General features: G+C 31.4%; 8 protein-coding genes and 1 non-coding gene across 8 annotated transcripts, besides 3 other annotated features; 7 read left to right on the top strand and 2 right to left on the bottom strand.

Moving 5' to 3' along the window:
- DCK1 (guanine nucleotide exchange factor DCK1) overlaps positions 1-4,499 on the top strand; it is a gene marked incomplete at both ends in the record, with an annotated part of 6,054 nt that extends 1,555 nt beyond the window's left edge.
- Positions 319-2,358: a sequence feature (this is one fragment of gene Kpol_1052p32, which is interrupted by a gap, the other fragment is Kpol_1052p32f1~contains possible frameshift sequencing error~similar to Saccharomyces cerevisiae YLR422W; similar to AA sequence:UniProtKB:Q06409).
- Positions 2,362-2,430: a sequence feature (this is one fragment of gene Kpol_1052p32, which is interrupted by a gap, the other fragment is Kpol_1052p32f1~contains possible frameshift sequencing error~similar to Saccharomyces cerevisiae YLR422W; similar to AA sequence:UniProtKB:Q06409).
- Positions 2,445-4,499: a sequence feature (this is one fragment of gene Kpol_1052p32, which is interrupted by a gap, the other fragment is Kpol_1052p32f1~contains possible frameshift sequencing error~similar to Saccharomyces cerevisiae YLR422W; similar to AA sequence:UniProtKB:Q06409).
- A 428-nt stretch (positions 4,500-4,927) lies between these two features.
- ACP1 (acyl carrier protein) lies at positions 4,928-5,296 on the top strand (the record flags this gene model as incomplete). Its single annotated transcript, XM_001644492.1, has 1 exon — positions 4,928-5,296. The coding sequence occupies one exon, from the start codon at positions 4,928-4,930 to the stop codon at positions 5,294-5,296; it is 369 nt and encodes a 122-aa protein (XP_001644542.1).
- A 586-nt stretch (positions 5,297-5,882) lies between these two features.
- On the top strand, positions 5,883-7,274 carry MST1 (threonine--tRNA ligase MST1; the record flags this gene model as incomplete). The annotated part of the gene is made up of 1 exon (XM_001644491.1): positions 5,883-7,274. One exon carries the CDS (start codon positions 5,883-5,885, stop codon positions 7,272-7,274), a length of 1,392 nt encoding a protein of 463 aa, XP_001644541.1.
- A 113-nt stretch (positions 7,275-7,387) lies between these two features.
- Positions 7,388-8,629, bottom strand: ATG17 (protein kinase regulatory subunit ATG17; the record flags this gene model as incomplete). The annotated part of the gene is made up of 1 exon (XM_001644490.1): positions 7,388-8,629. One exon carries the CDS (start codon positions 8,627-8,629, stop codon positions 7,388-7,390), a length of 1,242 nt encoding a protein of 413 aa, XP_001644540.1.
- A 301-nt stretch (positions 8,630-8,930) lies between these two features.
- On the top strand, positions 8,931-11,018 carry SPP382 (mRNA splicing protein SPP382; the record flags this gene model as incomplete). The annotated part of the gene is made up of 1 exon (XM_001644489.1): positions 8,931-11,018. The coding sequence occupies one exon, from the start codon at positions 8,931-8,933 to the stop codon at positions 11,016-11,018; it is 2,088 nt and encodes a 695-aa protein (XP_001644539.1).
- A 338-nt stretch (positions 11,019-11,356) lies between these two features.
- On the bottom strand, positions 11,357-12,349 carry MIA40 (Mia40p; the record flags this gene model as incomplete). The annotated part of the gene is made up of 1 exon (XM_001644488.1): positions 11,357-12,349. The coding sequence occupies one exon, from the start codon at positions 12,347-12,349 to the stop codon at positions 11,357-11,359; it is 993 nt and encodes a 330-aa protein (XP_001644538.1).
- A 1,122-nt stretch (positions 12,350-13,471) lies between these two features.
- Positions 13,472-14,416, top strand: OTU2 (deubiquitinase OTU2; the record flags this gene model as incomplete). Its single annotated transcript, XM_001644487.1, has 1 exon — positions 13,472-14,416. One exon carries the CDS (start codon positions 13,472-13,474, stop codon positions 14,414-14,416), a length of 945 nt encoding a protein of 314 aa, XP_001644537.1.
- A 409-nt stretch (positions 14,417-14,825) lies between these two features.
- Positions 14,826-16,061, top strand: YLF2 (Ylf2p; the record flags this gene model as incomplete). Its single annotated transcript, XM_001644486.1, has 1 exon — positions 14,826-16,061. The coding sequence occupies one exon, from the start codon at positions 14,826-14,828 to the stop codon at positions 16,059-16,061; it is 1,236 nt and encodes a 411-aa protein (XP_001644536.1).
- Positions 16,062-18,086: 2,025 nt separating this feature from the next.
- On the top strand, positions 18,087-18,158 carry Kpol_1052trna3. The gene has a single exon. It is a non-coding gene; the product is annotated as a tRNA-Gln (tRNA).
- The last annotated feature ends 336 nt before the right edge of the window (positions 18,159-18,494 follow it).

The following is an 18,494-nucleotide window of genomic DNA, read 5'->3' as shown; positions in this document are numbered from 1 at the left end:
TATATGTACCGAAACATTTTTAACATATCTTATTTTCAAGATATATCCCAACAATCTAAAATTTGAAAAATAGTCAAAGTAATTTTTAGGCGAGGGTTCAAAATTCAAGAATGTTCCAGTGATAAATCAACATTAACCCACCAGACCAGATTTAGCCACTTCGGATGAAAACCAATTAAATGAACCCCAACTTTTTTAAATTCAAGTAAGGAGGGTGGTTCCCCCCTCGGGTTAACGAAAAATACAAAAAGTTTTTTCCGACAATGCTTGGTGCTCTGCAAACTGAGTATCCCCGTACCAATTTAACGTCCCGATTATATGGATCCTAGCTTCAGGACTATCAAAACAATTATTTACCACGCCCTCCGAATTCTCCAGAATTCAATTAGCAGCTCAAGTTCTTCTAAATCTATCATGTCTTTACCACTTCTTCATAATCCCTCATATATCGAAGAGCATCTAGGATGGGGTCAATTAATTGATAGAATTTTATCTAATTCAACTGATGGTATTGCAATTAATCCAAGAGCTATATCGCTATTGGTAAGTGTAAAGGAAATCAAAAGTGATACTGCATCTGGAAAAATATCAAATTCATTAAAGCTTGGTGCTATTAAAAACATACCACCATTTTTTTACGATAAAGAACTGAACAATGTTGAGAGGATAAATCTAAAAATTGGTAGGGCAATGCTACTTGGTCCTTTTGAAAAGGAAGGAAATGTGTCCAATGTTTCTATCCGTATTTCCAGCTCAAATAAATCAACCAAGTTCAGTTGTAATAGTTGTGAATTATCTTCAAGCTATTGGGATTTTGTTTCGGTATTACCTGGTGAACGAATCGGTGAATCAATTTTCATCACTGGCTTTGATACATCATCGGAAGATGAACATTTGAATATATTTGTATACTTGAATGGGTTTCTTTTGGGTCATTCTACCATAGATTTAAAAAGGAACAATCAGATAATTGAGTACAAGAAATATCACAATTGCAAATTGAAATCTACCGAGAGACATAATAATGATTTAATATCAAAAGTAGAAATAAGTACGACTTATTATGGTGCTAAGTACAATATGAATTCGTCTCTAAAACTTTTCTTGTTGCATGACGAAACTTTGGAAATTCACAATGAAACTAGTTATAAAATATGGCTAGGAATTTTATCAGAAGTCGAATCATTAAAGAAATCGGAACTTACAAGACACTTTGATACAATTTTGACTCAATATTTGAAATTGCTCTACTTGATAAATACTTCAAAACATCTAGCTGATTATTCTGACAGGATGAATGATGCGTTATTTGCAAGCCTATTGACTTTCCTAAATACAACTATGGTATCGAATGATTTATCTAGAAGGATGATCCAAAACTATTATAAAGAAATGAATAAGTCCCCTTCAATATATCCTGTAGGGAAATACTTACTACGTTCACTAAGACTAATTATCGATAAAGCAGACGATTCCTGGGATAAAACCTCTCATCTTTGCTGTAAGATGATATTCTATATTTTAATACTTTCCTCTGTATCATCAAATGGAGGAGAGCAACCATGGAGAGATGAAATCCATGATTCATTTGCAAGTATTTGTAAATTCTTTGAAAATCAAGACGATGGCTTCTTAATCGACCAGTCTTTAATTTTGGATTCATTCCACCTCTCCTTGGAAGTTATGATTGGATATTACACACCATCTCATTTCATTGAAATGTCAATTAAATTGTTTAATGCTTGCGAAAAGAAATCAATGGAAGATATGACTATGTGGAAATTAAACCCTTTAGAAAGGAAATATTTGGACTCGAAGCTAACTCTGCTTTATAGAATTTTGTCACACAAAAATCTACATGACTATTTATTTGCTTCAAATGATGTTGATATTATTAGAATGGAGTTCATTTCCAAATCTATGGAATGGGCGTTAAACACTTATCAAAATAAAGCAGGTAATTATAATTTAATGTCTACTAGACTTTCAAATTCCGTCATAGTTTATTTATTGGAAAATGTTAATGATCGTGTAGTAAAGAGAAACTTTTTAAGGTTAATTCCAGCATTTTGTAGGATATTCATAAAGACAGAAATGCATTGCCGTTCAGCTAGATTATTTAAACCTAAAAGAACATTCACAAATATATTTCCCACCAGCTTACCTGCAGCAGTAATATCTATAGATTCAACAGTAGGTACAGCAATTTTAGTCGAAGTATTGTTAGAATTGACAACAATAATTTGTGAAATTACTTTGATTGGTAAAGATTTATATGGTTCCGGCTTATCTATGGGTGTTATCATAAAGGATTGTCAATCAGATGAGTTTTTTGATTCTAACTTGTATTTAACGAAATAACAAGAGATGATTTTTCAAAGAATTATATGGTTTAATCCAGCATTTAATCAAGGGGACTTTTTACCCTTTTAACATTTGGCTAGGGGTCTCAGCATCCATTCTTTCATGTTCCAATACTTTTATTACAGATGTTTAAAGATTTTTTAATTATTGGCTCCTTACCTTTTAGTGAAGATTCTGCGGAAGTTTTTGATGCAACTCTTTGGTCTGAATATTTGAAAACCGCTCTTAGAGTGTTTAATCACAAGTTGTTATTTCCTTTAAATTTATCCATCATACCTAGAAAAGGTGTTTACCGCTTAACCAAACATTTAATTGATGAAGATTCTAGCATAATTCTCGACTGTTGGAATGCTTTAAGTGTTTGTGATTCAAACTCAGACTTAATGAGAAAGTATGGTACTGGTAAGTTAAGTGAAAATCAAAGAGCTTTGGTATTTGATAATCCTGGATTGTTTAGACAGATCATTATTTTCACATTCCATAGAAATATCCAATCTACAATATTTGGATCTTGCTTCTTCTGGAATCTTATTGTTGATGATTGGGTCGAAAATAAGAATATAAAACATTCAATAGGATTATATATACAGGCCTTCTATCATTACTACCGGTTCCATGGTATTAATTTAACAGAACTCGAACTAGAAAAAATGACTAGATCTTTTTTTCAAACTATTCATATCCCTCCGGATGATAAACTTGTTCCTGAAGTTATCAATGGTGTTAAGATTTTAGTTCAACTGTTACATTTGATTGTCGATGCGTTGAGGATCCCTGATAACAAAGAATTTGACAATGATCGTATCACTAATAATATTGAAATGTTGACATTCCTTCTTAAAGCAGACAGACCTGAGTTATTCTATAACAGAGTTTATGATTTATTTGAACATTTCCTAAGACAAAAAGATGACGTTCAAGCTGCCTTAAGTATTGAATTAATTGCTAACACTTATACATGGAATACATCCGAAAGGTTAGAAGAAAATCAATACCCAGTATTGCCAGCTCAATCTCCGTTTGAAAGAAAGGAATATTTCTTGAAAAAGGCTGCAGAACTATTTACAAAAGGTTCTAAGCTAGAGAAGGCATTGTCCATATATAGAAGAATGGCAAAAGCGTATGAAGAGCATACTTATAATTTTGATGGTCTGTCCTTTGTTCATGGTGAAATGTCAAAAATTTATGCCAAGTTGAGAACTGTCGATAGATTAGTTCCCACATATTTCAAAGTACTATTCATGGGTTTCGGATTTCCAAGTACATTAAGAAACAAGAACTTTATTTTTGAAGGTTTGCCCTTCGAACATATCTCCTCGATGCACACTAGATTATTGAATTTATACCATGGTTCCACAATTGTCAGCAGTCAAGAATGGGCTGAAGAATTAAAAATGACACCGATTGTTGGCAAATTTATCTATGTTATATCTGTCGAACCACAAGTTAACATACCGGACACATTCATAAATCGTAATAAAGATCAAAATCTGATCAATAAAGTTCGTTTATATCTTGAAAATAGAGATTTAAGAACATTTACATCATCCCGTAGATTACCTGGTTTTACGCGTGTTACAGATTTATGGGTTGAAGAATATACATACGTCACATCTGCAACGTTCCCTACATTAACTTACAAGAGTGAAGTTTCTGAGATACATAGAAAGAAGTTATCACCAGTGGAAAATGCCATTAGAACACTTCAATTAAAAATTCAAGAATTGATTGGTTTGGAAAATATGTCACACAAGATTCTAAGAGAAGGAACATCACATGCGGATGTATATAACGAATTATCCAGATGTATTACAGGTACAATTGCAGCTCCAATCAATGGTGGTATGGTTCAATATAAAGAATTCTTGTTATCGCCTACAGTTGACCAAATTGATTCGATAGAATTAAGTAAGTTAACAGCCTCATTTGATGAACTGGCATTAATTTGTGCAAGATGTCTACCTCTTCATTACACAATGTTACCTTATGAGGAGTTAAAAGCCAGTCATCAAGCTATCGTAGCACTGTATGCCAAGAATTTTTCAGAAGAAATTGAAAGAAACCAAATCAAGGTTGAAGAGCTTTATAATGTCGACGATTCAAAAAATTCAAAAAATATAGAGGCAAAAATCTGAAAATAGACAATCGAACACTATAAATTATAGTTATAGTTAGTAACTTTCACTTAACTCTGCATTAACTAGCACCCATGGTTTTATGTATTACTGTTATTAGTTGTTATAGTTTAATATCAGACTTTTATGTTAATTAATATCAATCACTTACTACGATACTTAGTCACGTGAATGCACGTGATCAATTGTATTATTTTATATTTGGCCCAATTTTTTTTTTTGATTCCGGAGCAATATTCAATTCGAAAAGTGAAGCACGATTCGTCATTTCTAATTCAATAAGAACTTATGATTGGAATAAAACCTACTTTATAAGAAGATGTTGATTAGTAATTTTTGAATAGTTTCCTATTTATTGATAAGTTTTGTATTTCGTTACTTTGTGAGTGCTCGATAACGAATAATACCAAACTACAAGTATAACCAATATGTTTAGACAATTGCTACGTACTGCTACTCCTTTAGCTCACAGACAAGCTGCTATTGCAACTAAAAGAACATCCATTGTTCCTCAAAGTTTAATGCGTTATTATTCTGCTAGTGGTTTGACCAAAGATGATGTTACAACTAGAATTGTCGATGTTATTAAGGCCTATGACAAGTCTTTGGCTGCTAAGCCAATTTCTTTAGAATCAACATATAATAAGGATTTGGGTTTAGATTCTTTGGATACTGTTGAACTAATTGTTGCTATCGAGGAGGAATTCGAAATCGAGATCCCTGACAAAGTTGCAGATGAGTTGAAGAACGTCGGTGAAACTGTGGATTACATTGTTTCAAACCCAGATGCTAATTGAAGTTAACATTTTAATTATGCTTTTTTTCGAATTCCTGCTCCAAGCAATGTTAAAGTAAAGAATTGGTTTGAAGTACATTTAAGTTTTCACCCCAATCAATGAAACCACTATTTCTCATCACATCTGTTCTAATGCCCATTTTCTTGTATATTCCAATTTTTTTTCCAGCTTTTATTAGCAGATCAGAAGCGTGTGGTCTTATGTAGTACCTCTCATATAATTAAGCGTTATTCTTATATATACATTATAAATATTTTGTATTTATATCAATTTCAAGGTTTGAAAGTAATTTATATATCCTTCATGAGTTTCGATAAATTGTTAGTGACATTATTCACTTGCTTCCTTTTTTTTCTTGCTTCTTTTTTGACTATGGCACTATAAGATGCATTGTTTAAGTTTCAATCATGGCTACTAAAAAATATTCAAAATCGAATCTGAAAAATTGCATTGATTATTTTAAGATGAGGGTTTAGGTTAAATGATATAATAAAAGAACATCCAGACTATCCATTGAGAGTGGGGCCCAATACTACGGTTTATTATACTATCGCTTTCAAGTTGTTTGAGTTATCCAAAAGGCCAAATGCTGAGAAGGAATCAGATAAGCCTTAAAAATTCTGTTAAGGTCGCATTTTATTCCACTTCAAAACATGCTGCTGCTGGTGCTAATAAAAACAATGGTAATTCTGTAGCCAATACTTCTCATGATGTATCGGTAAAACAGAAGATATTTATAACTGATCCTATTTCTCCAGGTTCTGTTTTTTTTTTGCCAAATGGTGCCAAGATATTCAATAAATTAGTTCAATTTATGAAGTTACAACAAGAGCATAAATTTGGATTTAAAGAAGTTATTACACCAATAATATATAGAAAGTCCCTATGGGAACAATCTGGACATTGGGAGAATTACAAAGAAGATATGTTTAAAGTTGAAGGTCAAGATATTTCAAAAGAAGAGTATGGATTGAAACCAATGAATTGTCCAGGTCATTGTATGATTTTTAAAAAGTTCGATAGATCCTACCATGAATTACCTTTGAGATTATCAGACTTCTCTCCATTACATAGAAATGAAGCCTCTGGGGCACTTTCAGGTTTGACCAGGGTTCGTAAATTCCATCAAGATGACGGTCATATTTTCTGCACTAAAGAACAAGTAGAAGAAGAGATCATCAAATGCTTAAAAATGGTTGATTTATGTTATTCAAGGGTATTTAATTTTAACAAGAGTAAAAATAATGATTCTTCCAGTTATATTATAAAATTATCAACTCGACCAGATAAATATATCGGAGATCTAGAAATCTGGAACCATGCAGAAGATACTTTAAAATCTATCTTGGAAAAATCTGGAAAGAAATGGGATATAAATGAAGGTGATGGTGCATTTTATGGTCCTAAAATCGATATATTAGTAAAAGATCATAATAATAAAACTCATCAAGTAGCAACAATACAATTAGATTTCCAACTGCCGGAAAGATTTAATTTAAGATATAAGGACAAAGATAACTCTTATAAAAGGCCAATCATGATTCATAGAGCAGCATTTGGGTCATTAGAAAGATTTATTGCTATGTTAATTGATTCAAATGAAGGGAAGTGGCCATTTTGGTTGAATCCTCGCCAAGCAATGATTATACCTGTTAATACAAAAATTAAAAGCCATGTCAGTGAAAGTAAACAGTTGGCATCGAAATTACGCGGTGAATCCGCAGATTTAGATGATTTAACACCGGTGCCCTTCAACAGTTTTCATTTCAATGTCGATGTCGATTTGAGATCAGAACCAGTTGGATATAGAATCAAGGATGCCATAATGAAGAATTATTCCTATTTGATTATTATTGGTGACGAAGAGGTTGAAACGGGTAGATATGCAATTAGAACAAGTGAAGATCGAAGGCTACAACACTTAACCGAAGATGAAATATTTGACAAATTTATGAAATTAGAGAAAAATTATAAATGAGTTTAATAATAATGGTCCTATATCAAATCGAATCCTGCCTATATGATATATGTGAAACCATTGACTTTTTAAAGATGCTTGTAAATATTATAGATATTTGATATATTAGTTGTCTAAATTTCTTTAATTGAATATTCCAATGAATATAATGGACTAAAATCATCAATTTTACCAGGCCAAATATTTTCTGGTAGATAATCCCCATTTAACTTTAAGAACTCACTTCTATTCTTTTGGTCTTCTTCATTAATTTTAGACAATTCCAATTCACAATTCTTTATTATATCTGTCATTTTTTGAGCAACTGTCTTTCTTCTCTCAATCTCAAAAAGCAGATTCTGGTATCCAATTTCAAATTTCTGGTAGAAAATACATAAACTCCTAGTGTTGTTTATATCTTCAATGCAAGTTTCCTTAAAGTTATCTATCAGACTCGAAATATCATTGAAAATTAATAAATATTCATGATTTATTTTGAATTCTTCTATTACACCAAAAAGAAGCTTATTACACTCTTTCTGTTTCAGCTCTATTTCATTAAATATACCTAAAAAGGTTTTCAATGTTTCATCCACTTCATCTACAGTTTCTCGAAGTAATGTCACAATTCCATCTAATTCTGAATTATCATTTTTGACAACTTCCAATAAATCTGTATAATCAGGATCTGCTGGCTTCAATGTCTGTAGTAACTTAGATTGATCATAATGGTTTGTAATAGAACTCAAATAATCTGCCAGATCGTGTTCCAAAGATACAAGTTTTGATGGTAAAGTTGTAGTTAATTTTTTTATGTCATCCGAATCATTTTCAAAATTTGTTAAAAAATATTCCTGTACAGATTTTAATCTTTTGTTTATAAGATAGTTAGATACCTTTTTAAACATTGTATTGTACTGTCCCCTAATATTGTCAATATGATATTTAACATTTGGTATTTCCTTTAATCGTTTTTCTAAAATGTCTAAATTATCTCTAGAGACAAAATAACCCAGATTTTTACTTTCAGATTTAGTATCTTCATCCAATATATTCTCTATGCTATCTAAAACCCTAACTTGTTCATTGATTTTAGAATTCCAATATTTCAATTCTTTAGCTAAATCAACTAATATCGATTGTGTCCATTCTTTTTCAATTAAATTTTCTTCTATTCCTACTTTTAAAATACAATTTTTAATAAAAGAACCCTGGTTCTTTAAACAGTTTAATAAAAAACGTATCTTAGAGATAGATCTCTCCCAATGAGAGAAGCTAGATCTTGCATTAGATATTCTTGAATTAGCGTCCTGACAAAGCACTTGAGCTTCTACTAAAGTCTTCCGACTCGCATTCACAAACCTTTCAATCTTCATGTTTATAGAACATTAACAATATTTATACTAACAATATAGCATCAAAATCTCAAATTAGATTTGTATAACAGCTTGCTCTTCCATCAGGTATTAACTGTTCTTGAATACATTCTATCTTTAACTAGTTGATTAACCCTTTAAATATTTCAAGCTCTTAGATCAAAAGTTCGGTATTAAAAAATATCCAAATTTAAAAAATTCATTTGTTAACTTGATGAACTTCACTTAGAAAGAAGTTAAGTATAAAGTGGGGTTTAAAAAGGTATATTTTGATGTTTGGATTGCATTGGGATAGATTTTAATGAATTTTGTGAAGTCAAGCAGTTTAAATGGTGATTTTTTTGGCGGTGAATTAACTAGGAAACGAAAAAATGCTAATTCTGATGATGATATTGATGGAAATGAAAGACCATCTCAAAAGGTTCATAGTATGCTGAATATGAATGCCAAATCATCTCATGACTCTGTTCTCACTCAACGATATGGTATTGGTGCTAAATTGTTGGCTAACATGGGATATGTTGAAGGCCAAGGGTTAGGTTCAAAGGGACAAGGTATATCAGCTCCTGTGCAGGCTCACCAAAGACCGTCTGGAAGAGTTGGATTGGGTTTGTTGAGTATGGTCAATGACGATGAATACAGTGAGGAATCCAGTGATGAGGAAGAAAATATTTCTGCTGATGTTCAAGCTGAGAAAAGCTTTACAGGAATAAGATTTAATGCTCCGAAAATAGAAGAAGATACTAATAAGACAAGAAAGAATGAAATCCAAGTGATAGATATTCTTAGAAATTTAAAATTGGATGAATATTCAAAAATTGATAGCAGTTTCATCCAGGATATGCAAGACCATTTCCGTGAAGGAAACATTAAGGACACTACAGAACTTCAAATCGAAAAACTGAAGGAACTAGATTCACATCATAACTCGGCTTCTGCTCGTTTGAAAAGGCTGAACTCTGAATTGGGAACTATTAATGGTGACTTAGATAGAGTTAAATCTATCCAAGAAAATGCAAAAGAAATCAATAAAATTGACATAACTGAATTAACAAATTTGATCCTAATGCTACCGGACATAAAGACACAAGATGAATTGATATCCACAATTATAAAGGAAAGATACATGGGTTGTAATGAATGGGACCCATTGGAAATTGATAATTTCATTTTAGTTGAAATAAAAAAAGTAGTGGAGGTTCTAAGCTTTGAGATGGAAACAAATGAAAAAGAACTGAACTTAACGCAAACAGCATTATATAAAATTATATTTCCAGAACTATCAAAATATTTCACTGGCTTCGAACTTGTTGATGATAAGTTTAATACCGTACTATCATTAATTCTGGATTATGAAGGGATCCTTGAGTTCATAGGTTGCATGGACTACATTAAAGGAAAATTCATATATCCCACCATAATAAGCAATCTAGAAAGTTTAGAATTCGATCTAACTGATCAGTTCCTATTGTTTATTTCTTCAATTGAAAAGATGTCGTTTCTGTATGATGAAAAATTCAATGATAAATTACATATAATTTTCCAATATAAATTCTCAGAATTTTGTGAAAAGTTTGCTTTTATTCAAAAAGAAACTGTCAAAGATGATGTAATAGTCTCACTGCGACGTATTTTAGGAATCGATGAAATCTATAGCATTAGTCATAAAAAGTTGCTACCTCAGGTGCTTCAACTTTGGGATGAAGAATTTGACTTGCAATTTGAACTAGAGGATCCGGACTTTATTGATTCTAAAAGAGGTTCATTCCATTTTATCAAGACAATTAGAAAATTAAAGAGATTACTCTCGAGTAATGATTACAGTTTAATAATGTACGCCATTTTCAATGAAATAAATAAGATTATATACCAATGGAAGATTTATGCACTAGAGGAAGACCAGAAAAAGACATTGTGGTGGTTTAATTGGATTCTAAATGAATGTTTTGTTGATAGTGATGTAATTGACACTGAATTAAATGAAATTAGAAAGACTACCATGTTCCTATCAGATATGGATTGTGAACATATTAATCCTATCCATGATGAACAATTTAGTTTGAGAAACAAACTTATTGACGGAAACAGTAATATTAAAGTTGAAGACTATAACGTGAGTAGTATTCCGATGAGAAATGTGACTTCAACCTTAAAAGAAGTACTTGAAGATTATTGTGAGCAGAAGGGCTATTCTATCACAAAGGTTCAAAATTCATTTGCTCGCATAGGTTATGGCCATGATTACCAATATGGCGGTTCTCCAGTACCAATTTATAATATTTCAAAAGGTAGTGGACAAAAACAGATTGCATTAAAGGATGATATACTATGGGTCAAAACGGGTCAAGACAACTTTGAACCGATCTTTGTGTGGGAACTTGAAGTCTAATTCATTTAATTCAAATGATCATTTTACTTTTATAATTTATAGATTTGCATATTACTTAATATTTTTAGGAAAAATATTTATTTACAGAAAAATAGTTGTATATACTGTATGATATTAATCATTTTCATTCTTAAAATAGAGTGGAAGAATAGTGAGTATTAACTTGAGTGCATTATTATTTTTTAATTTTTAATTACTGTTTTTTTCTCTTTCTGATATGATGTCTGAGATCTGATAGGACTTTAAAATTGCACGTAAATAGTAAGATAATCATTTTAGTTTAAAACAAGCATCTCAAATTAAAATTAAAGCTTTCGAGAATATTATCTTTATTTTTATTAATTGTCAGAAGATTTTGTTTCAGGTTGAGAAGAAGCAGAGTTAACCTCTGTTTCATTTTCAGCACTGATTGCATCTTCTTCGTCCTTTAGTTGTTCCTCATAGTGTTCAGGGTATTTTCTAAAACAGTCTTGCATATGTTTGAATTTTTCAACACAATCAATACCCTTTGGATCAGCTTCCGAGTACACAAAACAAGCAAATGCTTCTTTGAATTCCTCACCACAAGGACCGTGTGCCATACCACCTAAACAAGGACAATCCCAATTAATTTCACCGGTGTCAGGATTATAAGCCCCTTCTGGTTTTTCTTCTTCTTCTGTCACATCTGGATTATTGCTTTGACCTTGATCTTGACTTTCTACATTAACTTCACCTACTAAGACTTCAGAATCATCACTAGGAGCGATACTTGAGCCAGTTACCTCTTCAACTTCTGCTGTATCGGTAGTATTTTCAATAGTGTCAGCGTCATCTTCAAGAACGACAACTTCTACTGGTACCTCATCTGCCAAGATATCTTCCACCAATTGTTCAACTTCGACGGCATTCTCAAGAGAAGCATCTAGAATTGGAACACTTGAATCTGGTACGTTTGAAGCGTTGAAATCTAATTCAGCGACTTCCTCTTCAGCTGGGATAGGGATTGGCTGTTCAAATTCAACCGGCTCTTCGATAACTGTTATTTCAGCCACAGGTGCTACCACAGGTGCTACCACAGGTGCCACCACAGAAGTTTTCTTTTTGCAATTGCATTTAGGTATGATAGTATAGATTGCCCCCAGAGTTATAGCAGCACCTAAAGAAGCAGCGAATATATTTTCACGAATTCGAGTCTTCCAATTCCCTTGATCAGAATGATCGTGATTTCCTGAGGAAGAATATAATCTTGAAGCGGCAATTAACGCAGGACGAGCAGTTCCTCTAATAAAAGCACCACTGACCGCAGTCTTCACAACCAGAGTACGAGAACCAACACTTCTCAACATCATAGCTAACTGAAAATTTCACTAAAACTTGGAAACTTCTGAAGCAAAAATAAAAATTAAATCTAAACTTAACCTGAAGAACTTGATAATTTCCCCAAAAAAAACCAAAAAAACAAACCAAGAACCACCAACAAGTACCTTATAAACGACAAAAGCAGTCCAAAAGACTCTGGTATCTTTGCTATCTATGAGTTTAAAACAACAACATTATTCCAAGACCATCAATATCTGCTTATTAAAGGTCTTCTTATATTATATTATATTAGCTTATATATCTCTATCTATTGCATACATTAAATTTTTGATTAATAATTACAAATCGAGATATCGCAAGAAAATAAAAGACGTTTACTATGGCGTATATAGTGATGAGGGTAGCAGAGATATAAGAGAAATGTTGATCCAAGACCATACATAAAACCTTTAACTTAAGTAGAACCAACAACAACAACAACAACAACGACACACGACCAAGTATAGTATGCTAGCTATTCAATTTGGATGAATATTGATTTGTTAATTGATCACTGGTTGTAATATATTGGCATAAGCAATTACTCTTCGTTTTGATATTTGAAATTGTAATGAAAAGTATTGACGACTGGCAATGAAAGATGGAGATCTGACAAGAGTTTGTCAAACTCTTGTGATTGATTGATTGATTGATTGTACTGGTAAGGCGACAGGATGCTCACTTCTTTAAGATATATACTTCCTGGTATGATTGTGGTTGTGTCGGTCTGTGTACTTCATATGGCAAAGGGTCCCTCTGGGCTGATTCGCTTAGAATATTCCGTAGGAAGACGACATTTTCCCTAATAAAATTTCAATTCTCATCGATTTGAAATGAAAAATTGAATTGGTTTGACAAGAACTGAAGTCAAAAAATTAAAAAGAATTGAATTATATTAGATTATTTCGAAGTGATAAGCACATGTTTAATCAACTATAAAGTTGTGTTTGGGATATAAGGCTTCAATACTCTTTGAGTTGGTGAATTGTTATTCGTAAAAATTATTTTCAGCATCTGCAGTAGCTCGGGGTGGTTTTAGTTGATTCCAAAGCAAGAGTGTGCTATAAAAGACAAAGTATCTTATTTTTTTACCTATTTGCACTTTTATAATAATGAACAGTGATATTGTGGAGGAAAGTTATGATGAGATGGTTAAACGCCATCTCAAGGAACAAAAAGATTTGTCCAACAAGATCAACTCGATGAAAGGCAATATGAAGAAATCAAATAGAAAACAGATAATGGACAATTGTAAAAATTTGCAATTTGAATTGGATGAAAAGCACAAGAAGGAATTGAATAGATTCAGTAATGGCAATGATGGAATCGAAAACGAAGACGAAGACGAAATCACTCCAGAAATGTTATTAGCTCAATTAAGTATAGAGACAAAGCAACAAGACGAATCAAAATCTGATACCCTCTCTTCTACTGCCAACACCAATCAACCAAGGAAATCTAGAAACAGACAAAAGGAAAGACTAGCAAAAAGGCAACAAAAAATTGAAAAAATTAAGGAGGAAGCTAGAGAAGAAGCTGCAAACCAACCAAATTATCAAGAGATAGAACAAACAGTTTTAGACGATTACTGTTTGGAGCATAAGTTTGTACAATACGATATTAAACCAGACGGTCATTGTCTATTTGCATCGATACTAGATCAATTGACTATTAGTATCAATAATAGTAATAATAAGATCCAATATAATGACGTATCTGAGTTGAGAAAATTGTCTTGTGAATATGTTGATAAAAATAGAGATGATTTCATACCTTTTATGTTTGATGAAACCACTGGTGACTTAAAAGATTTGGATGAATATATTAAGGAAATCTCGGAAACTGCTAAATGGGGTGGTGAGATTGAATTATTATCTTTATCAAAATCATTAAACGTTACTATTAAAGTAGTAATGGCAAACTTAAACAATAACTCTATAAATTTCCATATTATCAATGAATCAGATGATAATTCTCTAGATGTATTGAATTTGGTATACTATAAGCATAGTTATTCATTAGGTGAGCATTATAACTCATTGCGTCCAATGGACTGATATCCTCAAATCTTATCTCAAGTGTTTTAAGTTCAATTTTTTCTCTCAGTTTTTCAAGTTTAACTGATAATAGATAATATAGACCCAACCGATGTACTAATTACATCCCAATAAGTAGATTAAGTAATTATTGAATTAGCATATTTTCATAGCATATATTATTACTGTATTTATTAATAATTCCGACTTTCAGCCAGACTTAATATTTCTTTAAATTCACAAATATGGCCCTTCTTTCCAAATCAAGACGCCTTTTCATTATCAATATCTAATTCAATATATCTTTTGAATTTTAAATATGCTTCATACATAATGGAAAATTAATATGGAATAGTAACAACTACAGATAAGATATCAATTAAACTCTTAAATTTTAGTTGATTGAAGTTTCAAAGAGGCATTATTTGATATGCTAGGGAGAAATACCACTAATTTAAAGGCTGGTATAGTTGGTTTGGCAAATATTGGGAAATCGACACTTTTCCAAGCAATAACCAATTCTAAATTGGGCAACCCTGCTAATTATCCATTTGCTACAATTGATCCATTAGATTATAGAATTCCAATACAAAATGAGAAGTTAGATTATTTAAAAGAATTTTATCAAAGTGAAAGAATCATTCATGCTCCTTTGACTTTATATGATATAGCAGGATTAACAAGAGGTGCATCATCAGGACAAGGTCTAGGAAATAAATTTCTAAATGACATTAGAAATATCGATTCAATTCTTCATGTTGTGAGAGGATTCAAAGATGATGAAATCATTCATTTAGAGAAGACAGTTGATCCGATAAGAGATTTGGAATTGGTAAATGATGAATTGATTTTAAAAGATTTGGAATTTTTAGAGAATGCAACTGAAAGATTGAATAAAAAACTTAAAAATAGATTAGGACCAAAAGAAGATGGACAATTGTTACAAAGAGAAGTTAATTTTCTAAATGAACTTCAGGATCATTTATATAATGGTAAGAAAATAATCCATTACAAACAGAACTGGACTACCGATGAAATCTCCATTTTGAATACATACAATTTCCTTACTGCTAAACCTACATTGGTTTTATTGAATGTCAATCCACATGAATATATATTATCTCAAGTAGATAAGGATAAAACTCCGGTCATAAAAGAAGTTAAAGATTGGTTAACAGAAAACTCACCTGGTGATGATTTATTGCCTTTCAGTGGACATTTCGAAACCAAGCACAATTTACTAAAAGATGACCAAAAAGAATTTCAAAATTACTGTTCTGATATTATCAACAATGAATTAGGAGGTATCACCGATGTTCCTATCGACCCTATGTTAATTGGTTCAATAGTTCCTTCGATAATTAAGAAAACCAAAAACCTATTAAGTTTAATCAGTTTCTACACATGTGGCGATATCGAAGTAAGAGAGTGGGTTATCAGAAATGGAACTACTGCAGCAGAAGCAGCTGGGGTCATTCACACTGACCTACAAAAAACTTTTATAAATGCTGAAGTTATCAATTATAATTCTTTGATAGAATCTGGATCGAAAAATATTAAGGAATCTAATTTGAAATCTAAAGGCCTAATTAAAAGAGTTGGGAAAAAACATATCATGGAAGATAACGATATAGTTCTTTTCAAATCTACTGCATCCAAGAAATAATTAATATAAACCGTGCTTCATAGCATATTTATATATAAATGTATAACGAATATCATGTAAATATTAAACAAGAAACCAGTAAATAAAAAAAATGTATCAGAGCGTTTGACATATTCTCTTCTCCCTTTATAATAAATTATAATCGAAGAGCTGGGTTTATAGCATTGTCACTAAGGACATTTTCTCATCATAAACATTCCTTTATTAATTATCATATATTAAGATAAAGAACATATGACTATAAAAATAGACATATGGCTTCAACTGAAGCAATTAATCCAACCAATGATCTCAATTGATCACCTTGTCTCCATTATCAGAAGTAATAAATTACTTCAACATCAATACCAAATACTGATGGTTCAAAGAAGTGTCAACATTAAATTGGTATTGGTGCTTTTATATGTTTTCGAAATTTTTCAAAATTCACTTCGAACATGTGAAAAAAAATTTTCTTCGAAATAAATTTCTTAGTACGGACTGAATTTTAAAGATGTCAGGGCTTGTTTTAACGATGAGATGTATTGTCATACTATAAATTTAAGGATAGTTCATTTATATTCCTTTCATTTTTACCAGTTTTATATGTTATATTGATATTATTTGTAACATAACAAAATCAGTTGTCAAATTATCCAGTTCTTTTTCAATATAGATTCCTGACTAAATAAATCTCTGGAATTCGTCTTATGAGAAACCTAGTGATAACATAGTGCCAATAATTCTAAAATATACATTGTTTAAATTACAAGGGCATAAACTGTATTGTTTTTGGTGGGATCTAGAGTATTATATCAATCTGTTAATGGTTAGCCAAATTATTAGCTTTGAAATTATCAATACATTTTGCGATATTACGCGACACTGTAGATCGCATTTGCGATCCATTAACTGAGATGGAGTTTTTAAATACTTTTAAAAATATAATTAATTAATATTATTAATTTACTGAGTTTCAGTTATAATGGAATAACCCAACTATCACTATTAGTAAGAACAAAAGTTGGACCAAAGTAATTTTAAGTTCCACTAGTACTCGGATATATTCTTTCTCGAAGTAGTATTTAAATGTTAGTATCATTATTATATGACTGAGATAAAATTCAAGAGCTAGTATAAAAATTTTAGAATATAAGTTCAATTGGCGACAAAAAATGAACTTCGATTGTGATCTCGAAATTCGTCTAATTATTCTTCAAGAAAAATTAACGATCATATTTACTTAGGGATCTCATCATTATTACTTGAATAATACTAAATTAACTCGAGATTAATATAATTGCATATTCTATAGCATTTGTTATTAACATGCAAGTTATAGTATCAAATATTCCAATTGTTAAAGAATAAAGTCTCCTGAGATACGCCTATATTGAAATGCAACATAATGATATTCCTAACAATCAGTTCATAACGCTAATATTTCCTAGTCTCCTAAGTGCTATCATAATATTAATCTTGTAGAGAATTATGTTGTGGTTTTTCTACCGAATCATTCATAGTAATAGATTCTTTATTTATTTCCAAGGACATTCTTAATAAGTTGATATTGATCCGGTGTATTAAAGTATATAATATACACATGGGAATATAATTAACATGACAAGTGTCAATTAAGATCTTGTCATTTCTTATATAAAGTGTTGGAAAAGTTTTAACGTCAGAAATAACACTTTCGTGTAAAGTAACATTTCTTTATCCTATATGAATAATGTCGTAATACGTATATATCACGTGTTACCTCATAATTCTGACAAATCTTAATTAAACCGACAAGAATAATACACATATATTTTGCAATTAATAGAATTTAAGAAATCCCGTGCCATTTAGATCCAAAACGTTTATGCTGATGGTAATTATTTTTTAAGTTCTTGATACACCTATTACATCTGGTAAAACAGGTCCAATACGGTTCTGGTTGTGGCTTTGTTTACAGAAGTAGTGGCTGGTTTTAGGTAAAATATTTCTTAATGGCGACGATTTAGTCAAAATAGTTCTTTTTGAAAATCACTTAATTTTATTGGTCCTATAGTGTAGTGGTCATCACTTTCGGTTTTGATCCGGACAACCCCGGTTCGAATCCGGGTAGGACCTTATTTTTTTTTTTAGTTTATTCTCACCACAGTCCCTCCGCAAAATAGTAAGCTCATTCTATTCATATCTCCGTTTAAGTTAAAGAATCGTACTATTAAGCATAAACTTCAGTCATCCAAAGAAAATTGGGCAAGTTACAGTATCAAATTTAATACAAGACCATTATCCATTTTTTTACTGCCTACAAGAATTTTTTTTAATGGAATCCCTGCATTCATTCACGATACAGATTTTTAAATGAATGTTACATAGAAACAAATAGGACCATGTTTTCTTCCCCCGCTTGATATATTTGCCTCCATCTCAATCTCCACCTCGAAACCATCACATCATATC

This window comes from Vanderwaltozyma polyspora, genomic scaffold (genome assembly GCF_000150035.1).
Source record: "Vanderwaltozyma polyspora DSM 70294 KpolScaffold1052 genomic scaffold, whole genome shotgun sequence".
Classification (NCBI taxonomy): Eukaryota; Fungi; Ascomycota; class Saccharomycetes; order Saccharomycetales; family Saccharomycetaceae; genus Vanderwaltozyma; species Vanderwaltozyma polyspora.
Note: the sequence above shows the minus strand (reverse complement) of the source record. Positions and strands in the feature narration are given on the sequence as shown.